We start from the raw sequence: 14100 nt of genomic DNA, 5'->3' as shown, positions 1-14100 counted from the left end.
AAATGGGGAAAAGTGGAAAGTAAAAAGAAATCACTGGTCCATAGCAGTTTTGAAATCCAGCTTAGCAACTCCATTAGGTTTCAAGGCCTGGGAGGAATCCTCTGTCATCAGAAAAGGCATCAGAAAGGGCAACGTTGGAAATGCCTCTTGAATGACTTAAGAATTCACCAGACCAGGTTGGGGGTGGGGGGTGGTGTTTGCTTCTGTGGTCTCTTGGTTATTAACTAAATTTCATACATCTTTACTTCCATGTTGCAGCAAAGCTACAATAGTCGAGTAGAACCTCTAAAGGTGTATCTCACTCAGCCTTTACAGTAACCTAGCTGGGATTTCCTGAGCTAGATGTCAAGGACTTAGTATATGTAATGGGATTTGGTAAAAGAGCATTAACAAGAGTTACTCTGGTGAACCATGAACTGGCCATGTTTTAGTAGACAGTGGATGCTGGCTTGGGATACCAGACTTAGCAAATATAGAGAAGTAATGTCAGGATTGGCATTTGCCACGGAATGCCATCTTGCACAGTGACCTGTAGACCCCACTTTTGCACAGGTGTGCTTGGTTGCTCTTCACACAAGTCATTCAGCTGAGATTGCCCCTAAGCCAATGAATAAAGTTAAAACTTAAGGTTTAAGTTTTATCTTTCAGATTTGAAGGTTTATTTTTAAATATTTTTCCATAAAATTCCTATGAAATGCTTTCTTGCTAGGAACACAATTGTTCTTTCTGAGTTCTTATTGCTTAAGTTGCAACCCATGACTTGCCACTACAAGTGTTAAGGAAAATAATTGATTTTTTATTTTTTCAAAATTTTTTTCAAAATTTACAGAATTACAACATGAGCAAAGATTGTACTGAAACTGGTGAAAAGTAAACTTCCATCCAGTTTAGCTTCCATTCTTTTTCTTCTTGTTTTAGTTTTCTGGCTGCTAAATAAAACACCATGCAATGGGTGGGCTTAAACAATGGGAATTTATTGGCTCATGGTTTTGAGCCTAGGAAAGTCCAAAGTCAAGGCATCATCAAGGCAGTGCTTTCTCTCAGAAGACTGGCATTCTGGGGCTGCCTGCGGGTGATCCTTGGTCATTGGCTTTTTGGTCACATGACAATGCACAAGGCGGCCTCTCCTGGCTTCTCCGTTCTTTTAAGGGTTCCACTGATGTTTGGCTTCTGGCTGATCCCTCTGACTTTCTCCCTCTGCAGCCTTCCCTATAAGGCCTTTGGTAATAGGATTAAGACCCATCCAGATTCAGTTGGGTCACACCTTAACTGAAGTAACCACATCAAAAGGGCCTATTTACAAGAGTTTACAACCACAGGAATGGATTAAGTTTAAGAACCTGTTTTTTGGGTGTACTCAGCTCCAGCTGACCACACTCTTGCATGTCTAGGTGTCCCTTCCAAGGGAGTGATTGGTTCCCAAATTCTTTATACTGCTCCCTGTGTGCTGATAACATCTTATTGAGTCACATCAAACAAATGTCTGTTTAACTTGGTAGACTGTGACCTCCTAAAGTTTGAGACCCAATATTCTTCTTTTTTATCCCAAGGCTTAGCACAGGGTGTGGAACACCGTCAGGGATTTGAATTGATTTTTCCCTATTCTATTCTTTCCTATTTTTCTTCCTAGAATTCTTCCTCAGGGTACATCGGACAAAACCCATAACTTCTCCAATTTTAGCTCAACATTACTTATTACAGTTAAAAAAAAAAAAATTAGAAATAACCTGAATGTACCTTGATAAGGTAATAATTTTCCGAATGATGAGTTGTGATATATATGTAGTACCAAAAGTCCTTCCGTAGAATAAGATAGATCTCTAGATGTTGTCACGAAAGAGATCACTGATACACTTTCGAGGGCTAGAAGCATGTTGTGTGAGCGTAATACATTATGGTAGAAAACAAAAACGTACTTACGTGGTTTCCTTATATGAATAGAAAATAGCCTCAGGTGATAAATACAAAAACGGTAATTTCCTGATCTGAGGGAAAGAAAAGGGTGCACATGTTCACTTTTACTTATGTCTTTCTCCATTGCTTTAACTTTTTATATTAGTTTTAGATTTTTAAAACCTCAGTGAATAAAGTTAAAAACCAAAGTTGTCTGTGCTTCCGTGGAACCTTCCATCCTTCCTTGTGTTCACCCCTTTCCTCTTTACACACCATCAGTACAACGTGCTCCACATGGTTGGGGTTGTCTTCCTGCCATCTGTCCCCATTCTGGGATGTGGGATCCCTGGACGAGCAGCAGCTCGAGTGGGCGTTGACTGAGACGGCTTCCCCCGAGGCCCTGAGCACCTGCCATCAGGGGTGGCACTTCTCCAGGGACAGGCACCACCAGTCACATCACCCCATCACAGGTGAGGGGGCTGAGGCAAGGAATTGCCCTCACATCCAAGAGAAGACACCTTAGTTGAAGTTCCTGGATGGTAAGAAGAAAACTCCCTTTTTGCAGGGAAGACACAAATCAAAAGGAGCCCACATAGCTGCTGCTCACCCAGAGACAAAACCATCTGTATCCTGATGCCTGAACTCAAGATTTAGGAGATCTGTGTGCTGCTCACACCAAGGGCACTGTTTATCTGGTTGGAGGTTCTTGGACTTTTTTGGGTCCCAGCCTCAGAATACGATGAAAGTTCTTCACTTTTATCACAGGAAAAAAAAAAAGCACATAACATGTACATATAAATACACATTTTTTTTTTTTACGCACTATCAGGAGTTCAGAGATTCCCCACTGAATCTCAGAGCAGGGCTTTGGCTGAATCACCAAACTTTGTGCATGGGCAAGTCCCACCAACAACCTGTTTTTGTAAGGCTGCGGTAAGAATGGGTCTTACATTTTTAAAAGATTGCAAAAAAAAAAAAAACAGTGAAAAAGACCCTAGGTGGCCCCACAAGCCTAAAATATTTACAGTATAAGAGTGTGGAGAGGGGAAAGGCTAATTATAAATGGGATGATTCCTAAGAATCCCGTCCCTTGGTTTTCTCTGTGATTTGATCGCCTGTATCATGGCCACTTGGAGCAGACATGCATCTTTCATGTACAATGCTATAATGATTCGATTGAACACGTGGTCTAAGTTCTACTTCAGACCCTGTAAATCACTCTTGATGTTAAATAAGCTTAGTGAGTTAATGGAGGCTCAGAGAAAGGAGATGTTAAACAGCACTAAGGTCAGGGGGGAAAAAAGTAGTTTAGTTGCATTTGAATAAAGGAGATTGGTCTTTTTAATTAAAAGTTTTAAAAATAAATTGTTTCACTTTTTGTCTATTAGGTAAAAAGACTAGAATTTTCTTTAAGCAGAAATTTCCAAATGCTGCATCAATTGACAATTCAATCAAGAGTGTAAAGATTAATTCTAAGAAAGAAGACAGTATCTGCATCTTTGTGCTTTTAAATCTATACTCATCAATAATCTGCCAGTGTTTATTTAAATGCTGTGTTTATACAGAGAATTTTGCTGCACAAATTTTTAACCATACTCCTTCAAGATCAGCAGGAGATAGGTTAAGTATAAGAGGAAGGAGTAGCTTTCTAAAATGTCCATTGGCTCATTGACAAATACTCATTTAGGATCGTGATTTCAGCTAACTGTTCCACAGTCAATGAATGAGGTTATTTTGTTGTGTTGTTCAATTTTTAAACAGTAAAACATCCAATTAAGCATCACAGTAAGTACATAGAAACCAAAATTTGAGTTGTGTTAAAGTTGTGATACTTATGGCTTTATAATATGCTGTTAACATGGTTATAATAGCTCAATCATGAGCTAATATGATTTTTTTTTTCCTCCTATCTTAAAAGCTCTTTTACTGAGGGGTATAACTTATATAAACTCCGCAGAACATACACACGCCACTCATCCAGCAAGCACAAATTGACCACCAGTCCTTTTCACGCACTTCTCTTTCCTTCCCCCCAACTCGCCCAGAACCACGATGCTGACCGTAGTTTTGCTTGCTTTTTTTGTTAGATTTTGCTTTGGAGGGGTGATTACTTCTTAACACATTTTTTTTTTTTTTTTTTAAGATTTACTTAATTTAGGCTACTGAGAACATCAGCTCTATCAAAGCTATTTTAATTCCCCAAATGTGAGGCTTTTGGACCAAGTAGTCAGTATGTTTTCTTGGGAGGGGAAAAGGAAGACAAAATATAAAATCTAGGTTGTACATGCCTTTTTTTTTCCTGTTCACTCAGAATAGAAAGCCAATACCATTACTCTTGTCCTGTTTTATTTTGGTTTTTGTTTTTTTGGTTTTGTTTCTTTTTTTTTAATTCAATTTTATTGAGATATGGTCACACACCATGCAATCCATCCAAAGTATACAATCAGTGACTCACAGTATCATTGCATAGTTGTGCATTCATCACCACAATCAATTTTAGACCATTTTCATTACTCAAAAAAATAAAAATAAAAACCCCAAATATCCCATACCCCTTATTCCCCACCCCACTCCGTTATTGACCTCTGGCATTGGTGTGGTAGATTCTTTTTACTGTTGATGAAAGAATATTAAATATTACTGTTAACTATAGTCCAAATCTTGCAACAGGTGCATTTTTCTCCATAGACCACTCTACTGTCAACTCCTTGTAATAGTGATGAAGCTAATTTGATTTTGTCTCAACATGTTGACCAAAAGTCCTAAACCACAAAGTTGAAAATCATAATTGAAAGAGTAGATCTTGCATTTGGGGAGAAAGAAGGAGGAAAAGGAAAACCTTCTCCAAAGTGAAAACCAAAGTTTCACTTATTCAGGAATAGTGGATTAAAAATGGAAACTGAATCACAAAGGCTTGTAGGACCCTGTTATCTGTTGAAAACAAAATTTGTGCATATCTCTACCCTTTTACAGACGTTTATTGGGCCTTTTCATACCTCCAGGCACGTGGTAACTCCCCCCCCCCCCCCGCCCCGTGCCAGAGTGTATGTGTGTACACACATCACTACTTTCCCTCCCCTTTTGGAAGCCCAGCTTATTACTCTTTCTCATTTCTCAATAGCTTATGCATTTTAATATAGCAGGCAATTCAATTAATAACTTTTGTTAATTTGGAGGAGACTAGACAAGAATTGAACAGAAACTAAAATTTTAAAAATACTAAGATTAATATTGATGACATATAATGTTGACAAAGTTGTTAGTTGCTGTTATTTCCCACTGGTTAGTCCTACCTATTCATTGATTACCTGCGGGATACTGATTACGTGCTTCAACCTGGCGGGCCTGGGCCGGGGGGCCGGATCCACCCCTGGGGAGGGTAGTGGGTACGGGTGACAGCGCCCTCCACAGCCCCCCGGGCCTGAGAAGGTGAGGCCGGAGGCAGGCCCCAATTCCTCACCCAAAACCAACCGTTGGAGGAAGCTTGCCGGGTAAGACCGCCTCCCTCGTCTAACCACTCAACCCCTCCGTTACAATGCAACGTCCCCTACTGCCAGTGCGCATGCACCAATCATTGTGCAACACCCAACAACCAACCTCCGCGCCCTCTCAGAACCAATCCAAGCCTTTAACCTCTACAGCTACCCCGCCCTCTAGACCGCCCGTTATAAGCTTGTACTCTCCCCTAATAAACTCTCTTGGTTTCTTCACCCTAAAAAGAAACGTGTCCCGCCTGTTCCTTTATCGCCGCCCTCCATACTTTGCACGCCTCCGCCGGGGACCTGGCCAAGTCCCCCGCCTCGCCCTCGCCTCCGGGAAAGAGCCCCCGCCGCCGGTACCCTCCGAGCAATCCTGAGAGCCTAGGATTTAGCGACCGGCCGCCACCCCCCCCCAGATGAATCAATTGCGACCGCAATTACCAATGAAAAGAGATCTGATTCATTAAGAAGTTTTTTTATGAAGCAGGAGGCAGCATGCCCCATCATGGGGAAATTCAAAAAGGAATGGATACGCACCTGTAAATCAGGGAAGGGTATTTCAGACTATGTGCACACGAAATATACCTAAAGCTCTTTCAATTCTAAATCCCTAGTTCTCCATTTGGAAATTCAACTTCATCGAAGTACAAAGTGTCCAGATATAAGGAACATAATCCAATATTGCCACCCAACCTTCTTCTGGATAAAGAGGTCTGATTGGAATTTTTGACAATGCTGTTATTCTAGCAGTTTCAAAGCTCAACCTGGTGAAAATCATCTCAAGGAGCAGTAACTTAAAATCTTCTCGTTTCACGATAAGACTGATTTGTCTCTACTAATCCCCCACCCACTCCCCACCCCCAGCTGGAAGTTCGTTCTTCCTTCCCCAGGGATCTTGTCCGAAAAGAAGGTGGGCTACCCTAAGACAGAATTTGTAACACTTTACATGAGAATGCTGTCAATATTTACCTAGTTTTATTATCTAAGGCACTGAAGAATTTTGTTTACTTTTCAAAAGCATTAAGTTCAGCAAATGCCAAAATTGCTCATTTGAATAGAATAACCTTTCCCAGTGCTACATGAAAATGAGAATGGATCATTCTTTAAAATGGTCTACAGAACTTTTGAAATATCAAAGAACACATTTATGTTTGGTAGCATTTTAACATCAGGCCTATTTTAATTCCAAAACAAAAACAAAAACAAAACCACCCAAAAAACAAAAAGCCATCCATATTCTACATCAATTCTGAAACCCTTGCTTTCCCCTGCCACACAGACTTGGGGTTGGTTCCAGCAACTCCACTTACTATCTCTGTGGCCTTGGACAGCCACAGTTTTCTCATCTATAAAATGGAATTACATGTAACATCATGGGGGACTACAATGAAAATGAACTGAAAATGCCTGTGTCTTTCCCGAATGGGTGGTGGAAATTCATTCTGTTCAACTTTCCTTTATGTTCTGCCTAAGTTGCTTAGGACCTGCCCCCAGCAATCAGCAAAAGGCATTGTCCTCCCCCCAGCCAAAACCTGCCTCCCCCTTGAGCAACGGTTCTCAACTTCAGCATCACCATGGAACTTGCTAGAAATGCAGATTCTGGCTCTACCCTAGACTTTTAGAGTTAAGAGACCTGGAGGTAGACCCAATAATCTGTGGTTCTACTGGTCCTCCCAGGGATTCTGGTGCTCTGTAAAGTTCGAGAACCACTGCCTCACCTAGCCTAGTCCCCTTCCGTTCCCCTTGACCGCGACCTCCAGATTCCTTCAGTCCCTTCCCACATTCCCTCAACCCACCTCCTCTAGCATCTCTTCTCCGGACTTTGTCCAGAGGTCAGCCTCTGCAGAAATTCTCCACTGGAACCAAATCCTAACAACCGGGAGGAGAGGTAGGAAAAACTCAAGGTGGTGGAATAACTCAAAGCATCCCAAAGATTCACCTTCTGCTAGCGTTATCGCGTGGCTTTTGTAAGGCCAAACCACTTCTCTCCTTCCCAAACCGTGTATTCCATTAAAAGAATTCTCCTTCTGTTGCCTTCCACACCGCTTCTGCCAGTACAGGAAAGAGTGTGGGCAACTCCATCCCATAAAAGGTGCCATGGACATCCCGAGGACTAAATTTTCACAGAAACCCCTAATTTTGACTTTATAACAAATTCCTAGAAGTCTACTTCTGCTCGGGCCTTAGGGTAGGTAAGTTTTTGAGGCAGGCACATTTTAGATCTCTGCAATGTTTCAGTAAGTTGGCAGCTCTGACTTTGAAAACTGCCTCAGACTTCTCAAGGAAGAAGAATCCTTTGATTCAAAAGCTTCCAATTCCTCAGCTGAGTGTACATGGAGTAAACCTTGAGGACATTCTGAAGGTGTCCCAGTCTCCACACTCGTGGGACTCACGGATCACGTGTTAGGAATTCTGCGTTCTCTAGTCATGAGTTGCATTAGAGAAACCTGTGACTCACCCATTTCTAGGGTGTATTTGTTGGAACCCGCTACGTTCATTAAAACACTATTCTTGATAAACATTCTGAAAAAGCAAACAGTGAGTTTTCTTTAAAACTATGAGAGGGTGAGCAGGAAGAATGTTATTTGTGAAGGCTGACGATGCCTCCTTTTGCTTTCCAGGAATGTTAGTTCTGCTGGAGAGGAGGCGCGCAGAAGGATGCGGGAGTGTGACGGGCTCACGGACGCGCTGCTATACGTGATCCAGTCCGCCCTGGGGAGCAGTGAGATCGATAGCAAGGTTTGTTCTCTCTGCATAGATTGAGCCTGTTCAAGGATAAGGACAGGAAGGGGACTAAATCCTGGCTAACAACCCCAGAGAGCTAATGCAGCTTTTATACTTTCATTTTGGACTCCTATTTCCCTTGTAGGAATCCATTGTTTCCCAGGCGGGGGTTCTAATCCCAGCCTAGCACTAGATATGCAGTATTCCCAACTGTTGATTAGCAAATGAGTAAAAATGTGTATTGTTTTAATTATGCAAACCACAGGTGTTCCAGATGAAGAGTGTAAACGTTTGCATACCCTATTACCTACAAGTTTCCAGTTTCTGTTTTATAAAATTTGCTTTAGAAAGACAAAAGTATATTAAAACTTTCTCAACATGCGAATAATCCTACATTCTTGGAAGTTAGCTTTTTGACAACTGCTAATTGTGTCAAATGCCATTTAAAAAAATGGCTAGCAAAATCTGAATAAATGCTGGCCAAATGCTAAATAAATGTTAAATCATTGTTTTAGTTCATAAACCCAAATAGCTCTTCCAATGTTTGAACTATTTTGTGTCTTATTTAGATGAGTCTTAATTCCCTCCAAGTATAAATTTGTAAAGTAATTACATAATACCCTGAAATAAACATGAAACTTATCATTACTTTTCAAGTAATGCATGTGATAAAGGTGATAATTTAGCACAAGAGCAGCATTAGTGACATTTTGGACCAAGAAATTCTGTGTGGTAGCAGCCACCCTATGCACTGTAGGATGTCTAGCAGCAACCCTGTCCTGTAGTCATTAGATGCCAGGAGCACCCCTTCCCCATTGGTGACAATCAGAAATGTTCCCAGACATTACCAGGTATCCTATGGGGAGCAAAATTGGCCTTCTGGTTGAGAACTATTGTCTTAATACCATATGGTTTTCATCCCCAACGCTTCATCAGAACTGCCTGACCTTTCGATACATGCACCTCTCAGGATCTCCTGAATCTGGATGTCTGACTCTGGCCTCAGGTCTCTGTACCTTCAAAAGATCAGCATTAAGAACACTTTACTCTTAGTAGATGCATATTTGAAACCGGTTCTCTAATCAGGAATTTTGTATAATATAATTTAGTTGTAATGTCAGATAAAGAACAAATTGAGGGGGATTTTATCTATTTTGTTATTCATTGGCATTGGAATGATTTAGCATTCAACCTTGACTACACAATGGAGTTATGCAGAGATTTAGGAAAATGCTGATGCCTTAGCACCACCTCCCAATGACTTGGATTTAATCCACGGTATTTTCTGGGACTCCAACCCTTTGAGTACTAGTTTACTCCAATTATGAACACTGTTAATAATATTATTACTGCCTCTCAGTTAAGTTTCCATCCCCTTAGTCTACTTCCATTGTCAGTTTAAAAGACTGAATATAATGTAATAAAGATTTGAGCATTTCCCTTTATAAAAGGCTTTAACTGCCATTTTAGACCATTGGTAGGAAAGCCAAGTCTCTAAAAAAAGTGACCAGTCAAGATGTCTTGAGTAGTAACAGACACGTTTTTTAAAGACCTGCCAAAGGTAAATTCACTGAAGCATCACTGCTGAGTATCTTAATATTCAGAGAGTTCAAAGATGGTGACATTGGTACACTAAGTCTAGGACAGATACCAGAAGAGCTCTAATTCCACCTGGGCCTTGCAGATTAAAATAAAATAGCAATCAACAGCCTCTTTCATTGATCAAAGGCCCAGGCCACCATTGCTGGTGGGTAAGGCAGTTTTCAGGGAAGAGTTCAAGAACCAAAGTGCTCCCTGGCTCAGATATCCTTTTCTGATGTATGAGATGACACCTAGAGCTCTTGGGACACCTAGGAAATCATCTCATTTAACATCCAGATTCTCCCCAAAACAGGAAATTGGAATAACTTGGACCATTCAGGCTGGAGTTAGAAAACCCAGACTCACTTGGTCAAGGAGGAGGAGCACTGAGCTTGGAGGGAGGCCAGAGCAGGCAGGCTGTGCCACTCCACTGCCCGCTGTGCACAAGTGACCTCAACTTTGTGGCAATAAGAATAATAATAGCTAATTGTTATTATCAGTAGTGCTTTGTTGGCCAGTAGGTACTCTTGCATTTGAAAGTATTATTTTCATCCCATAATTTTCCACTCAGTCTTCTGCTTGGCCATGTCAAAGCTTTCAAGTTAGGTTAAGTTAAGGGGGAAAAAGATGAGAGCACATTCTCTTTAAGGCCAGCACAGTTGATGACTCAAAGAGCCTGATTCCATGCAAGCTTCTATTGGCTGGGCTCCATTAATTGGGATGACATATGGTAGAGCCTGCAGCACACCATTTCCAAATGAGTCCTTTCTAATGGAAAATTAGGAGTCAGAAGGACCCTGGTGAGCAAGAGGAACTGCTGAAAGTGTTGTTGACAGGAATGGATGTCAAACACAGAATGACCAGCTGCTGTGTGCCTTCCACAGGTGCCCCAGTGAAGGGCAATAGTTGTCTTTCTCTGTTCTTTTCCCCGCACCCCTTTAGAGAAAGGGCCTTGATTTGGTGATCATTCCCGCCACTCTTACCCACCCCCCAAACCAAGCCAGGTCACAAGGGTGTAGCAAGCTTAAGAGAGGGTGAGTGAGTGAAATCTGGGTGAACCCCTCCCCACATCCAGGACACTCCTCTCCCCCCTCCCCATAGTCCCCCACCCCCATTTTCTCTCCACCCCTTCCCCCAGCCTCTCCCCAAACCGTCTCCCCAACAGCAGCTAGATCCTAAAGCATTTCACAGGAAACTGCAGATTTATTCCCCACCAGTTTGTTTAAACAGCCGCCCAGAGCTGCCCCCAGGGAAGATGAAGAGAGGACGAGAACAATTTTTTTCTCCCCACTCTTTGATGTAAGAAAAATCAGTTTGAACTGACTTAAAAATCATTCTGACTTATGCCATCACATTTTTCTCTCAATGAGAGACGTTTCTGTCTTTCATGGGTTGTCCTGTGCTTACCTGCTTTCATGCCGCTCCGTTTCTGATGCTGAAAGGATGCTCGAAATAGAAAATCGAGTCGCCTCAAAGCCTGTGGGATTAGCAGCCATGAAACCTTGAAAAGCTGACAAGATAGGTGTAGAGCCAGAAAGTCTCCGGGGATATATCCTGAAAACTTGTTTTCCTGGTTGATTTGCACACTCCCTCCTACCCCCCCACCCACCCCCACCCCCAGAAATCGGCTGCCTTTCCCCAGACTCCAGCCAGATGAGGGAAGCAGCTTGGTGGGCTTTGACCCCCGGCAGCCCCCATTCCAGTCCCCACCCCAGGACTGCGGCCTGCACAACCCAGAGTCAGGCAGCGACAGCCTCGTACCCCGTTTCCTTCCTCTGTGAAACTGAGACCGTACCCTGCATTGAAGGCCATTGTCACACAGCAGATGGCTGAAAAGTGATAGCCAAGTTGTTAGGATTTTTAAAATAAAAATTAGCTCAGTTGAATTTTCTTCCATCGTTATTCTATTCTCCTCATTTTTTGAATTGGGGATTTTGCTTTCCTTTTCCCATAGTTCTTCAAATTCAGAACAAAGACCAAAAGATCAGCTCTACTCTTTTTTTTTTTAAGAGAAGTTGTGGGTTTACGGAACAATCGTGCATGAAATACAGGATTCCCATTTGGTCAGTTTTACTCTTAATCCGGGTCAACAGACTTTTTCTCTAATGGGCCAGCCAGATAGTTAATATTTTTGTCTTTGCAGGCCCTACCCTCTCTGTCGCAACCACTCACCCCTGTGCTTGTAACACAAAGGCAGCCATGGACGATGCAAACACAAGTGGGTGTGGCCGTGCTCCAATAAAACTTTATTTATAAAAACCGGGGACACTGGATTTGGCCCATGGTCCAAATTTTGCAGACCCCTGCTCTTCATAGTCAGAAGATCTTAGGACCAGTTTGGTTACTTCAGAATTCCAAACTTTATTTCGTACAGTGATAGAAATACTGTGGCACTTATTATTTGGCAGTTACTGTTCTAAGACCTGTGTGCATTAAATCATTTAATTCTCACAATAGCCCTTTGAAGTTGGTGCTGTGATCGTCACCCAGGTGTATAAATGAGAAAACAGACACAGAGTGATGAAGCACTTTTCCCCAGGCCGTGCAGCTCATTAAATGGCAGAGCTGGGACTGGAACCCAGGCCGGGCAGCTGCAGGTTCCCCGTGCTGCCTGCTGGTGGAGATGATATGAACCCTCACGGCGCAGGCAGCCTGTGCCTGGCACTCTGCCCAGGGCTTACAGACTGGAGGAGGATCCCACTGCCACTGTAACAAATTATCACAAGCGTCATGGCTTAAAACAACCCAAATGTGCTATCTCACACTTCCAGAGGACAGGCGTCTGAAAGGGGTCTCCCTGGGCTGAAAGCCAGGTGTCATCGGCAGGGCTGCTGATCCTTTCCACAGGCTCCAGGGGAGACTGTTTCCTTGCCTGTTCCAGCTTCTAGAGGCTGCCTGCATTCCTTGCTTCATGGTCCCTTCTCCCATCTTCCAAGCCAGCAACGGCCAGTCGCTTCTTTCTCATGTCACATGACCCTGACTGGTGACCCTGCCTATCTCTTCTATTTATAAATACCCTGGGAAATCTATTGGTCCCAACTGGATATTCCCAGATCATCTTCCCAGCTCAAGGTCAGCTGATTAGCAACCTTAATTCTCCATGCCATGTAACATAAAATATTTATAGGTTTTGGAGAACAGGGCCTGGACTGCTTTAAGGCCATTTTTCTGCCTAGCACACATGCATATGTTAGCTCACCTAATACTCAGAGCAGCTCTAAATTGTGGGTGGTACTATTGCAGTCATCTTCACTTTAAAGAAAAGGATACTGAGGCCCAGAGAGGTTGAGTGCATTGTCCAAAGTCACACAGCTAACAATTCAGATACCTGGTATTCCACAGGCCTCCAGCTCTACAACATGTGCTCTTAACCATGTTTAAACCCTAAACTTTGAAAACACGAGTCTCGGCCATCTCAAAAAAATTCTATAGAATTAAAACATTTATGCCCCTGGGGAACCACAGTGCCTGGGGTGGGGGGACAGCAAATGTTAGTGTTAATATCGTCCTTCCCAGAGCTGACCGAAATCTGGTTATCCACAGTCTTCTGACTCCAAACCACATCCCCAGGCAGGAGTTGTCTGTAAATGGAGAACATTTGGAACATCTCATGGCTGTACATTTTCCCCCCTTTCCACTGCGTTTCAATCAACAGTGTCAGATGTTTATAGTAACTATTGTCGATGAGTAGTTTCTTTGGGGGAAAAAAGGTCTGAAGACCTTTCCGAGCTTTTCTAAATTCTTGCTACTATGACTGCCAGGGGAGTCTTTAGAAGCCAGCAGCTAAATTCATCCAAAGAGAAATGTGTGTTTGGAGATTGATTGCTTTCCTAGGGTGGAGGAGTGCCAGTTAGTCCTTATTCATTCCTTCTCTGTTTCCTTTTTTCCTTTTTTTCTGGGTCCTCCAGACCGTTGAAAACTGTGTGTGCATTTTAAGGAACCTCTCGTACCGGCTTGCAGCAGAAACGTCTCAGGGACAACACATGGGCACGGATGAGCTGGACGGACTCCTCTGTGGCGAGGCCAACGGCAAGGACGCAGAGAGTTCTGGGTGTTGGGGCAAGAAGAAGAAGAAGAAGAAATCCCAGGATCAGGTGATGCGGGCTACTCACAGCTGCATGCAATCATCCCCTTGGCTAATTGCAACATTAATATTTCATCTTTATATATAGATACAGGGCTGTGCGTTTCCAGCGTGCTCTAAAATCACTAACACATCTGCACTGTTTTCCTGGGGGAATTTCGCAGCTGAGCGTGGAACATGAAATGATCCCTTCCCCAAGTTTTACAGCCTAGCCAAGTTAGGAAATTTCAAAAAAAGTGAAAGTCACCTGCATCCTGGGCAGACTCAAAGGGACCAGCCCTTAGAGTCAACAGTTCTTGTGTGGATTGAGTCCCACATTTATTAAGGTCCTTTTTGGAG

The 14100-nt window shown here is 42.8% G+C and overlaps 1 protein-coding gene across 5 annotated transcripts in view; it reads left to right on the top strand.

The window, feature by feature from the left end:
* The window catches only part of CTNND2 (catenin delta 2), a 1032924-nt gene that overhangs the window by 886332 nt on the left and 132492 nt on the right, over nucleotides 1–14100 (top strand). For all 5 annotated transcript variants that reach the window (XM_037798888.1, XM_037798890.1, XM_037798887.1 and 2 more), the window contains 2 exons: nucleotides 7994–8111; nucleotides 13586–13771. In XM_037798888.1, the coding sequence (XP_037654816.1) occupies nucleotides 7994–8111; nucleotides 13586–13771 (304 nt within the window). The remainder of the gene's footprint in view (nucleotides 1–7993; nucleotides 8112–13585; nucleotides 13772–14100) is intronic.

This window comes from Choloepus didactylus, chromosome 11 (genome assembly GCF_015220235.1).
Source record: "Choloepus didactylus isolate mChoDid1 chromosome 11, mChoDid1.pri, whole genome shotgun sequence".
In the NCBI taxonomy this organism is placed as follows: domain Eukaryota; kingdom Metazoa; phylum Chordata; class Mammalia; order Pilosa; family Megalonychidae; genus Choloepus; species Choloepus didactylus.
This window is presented reverse-complemented; position numbering and strand designations above follow the sequence as displayed.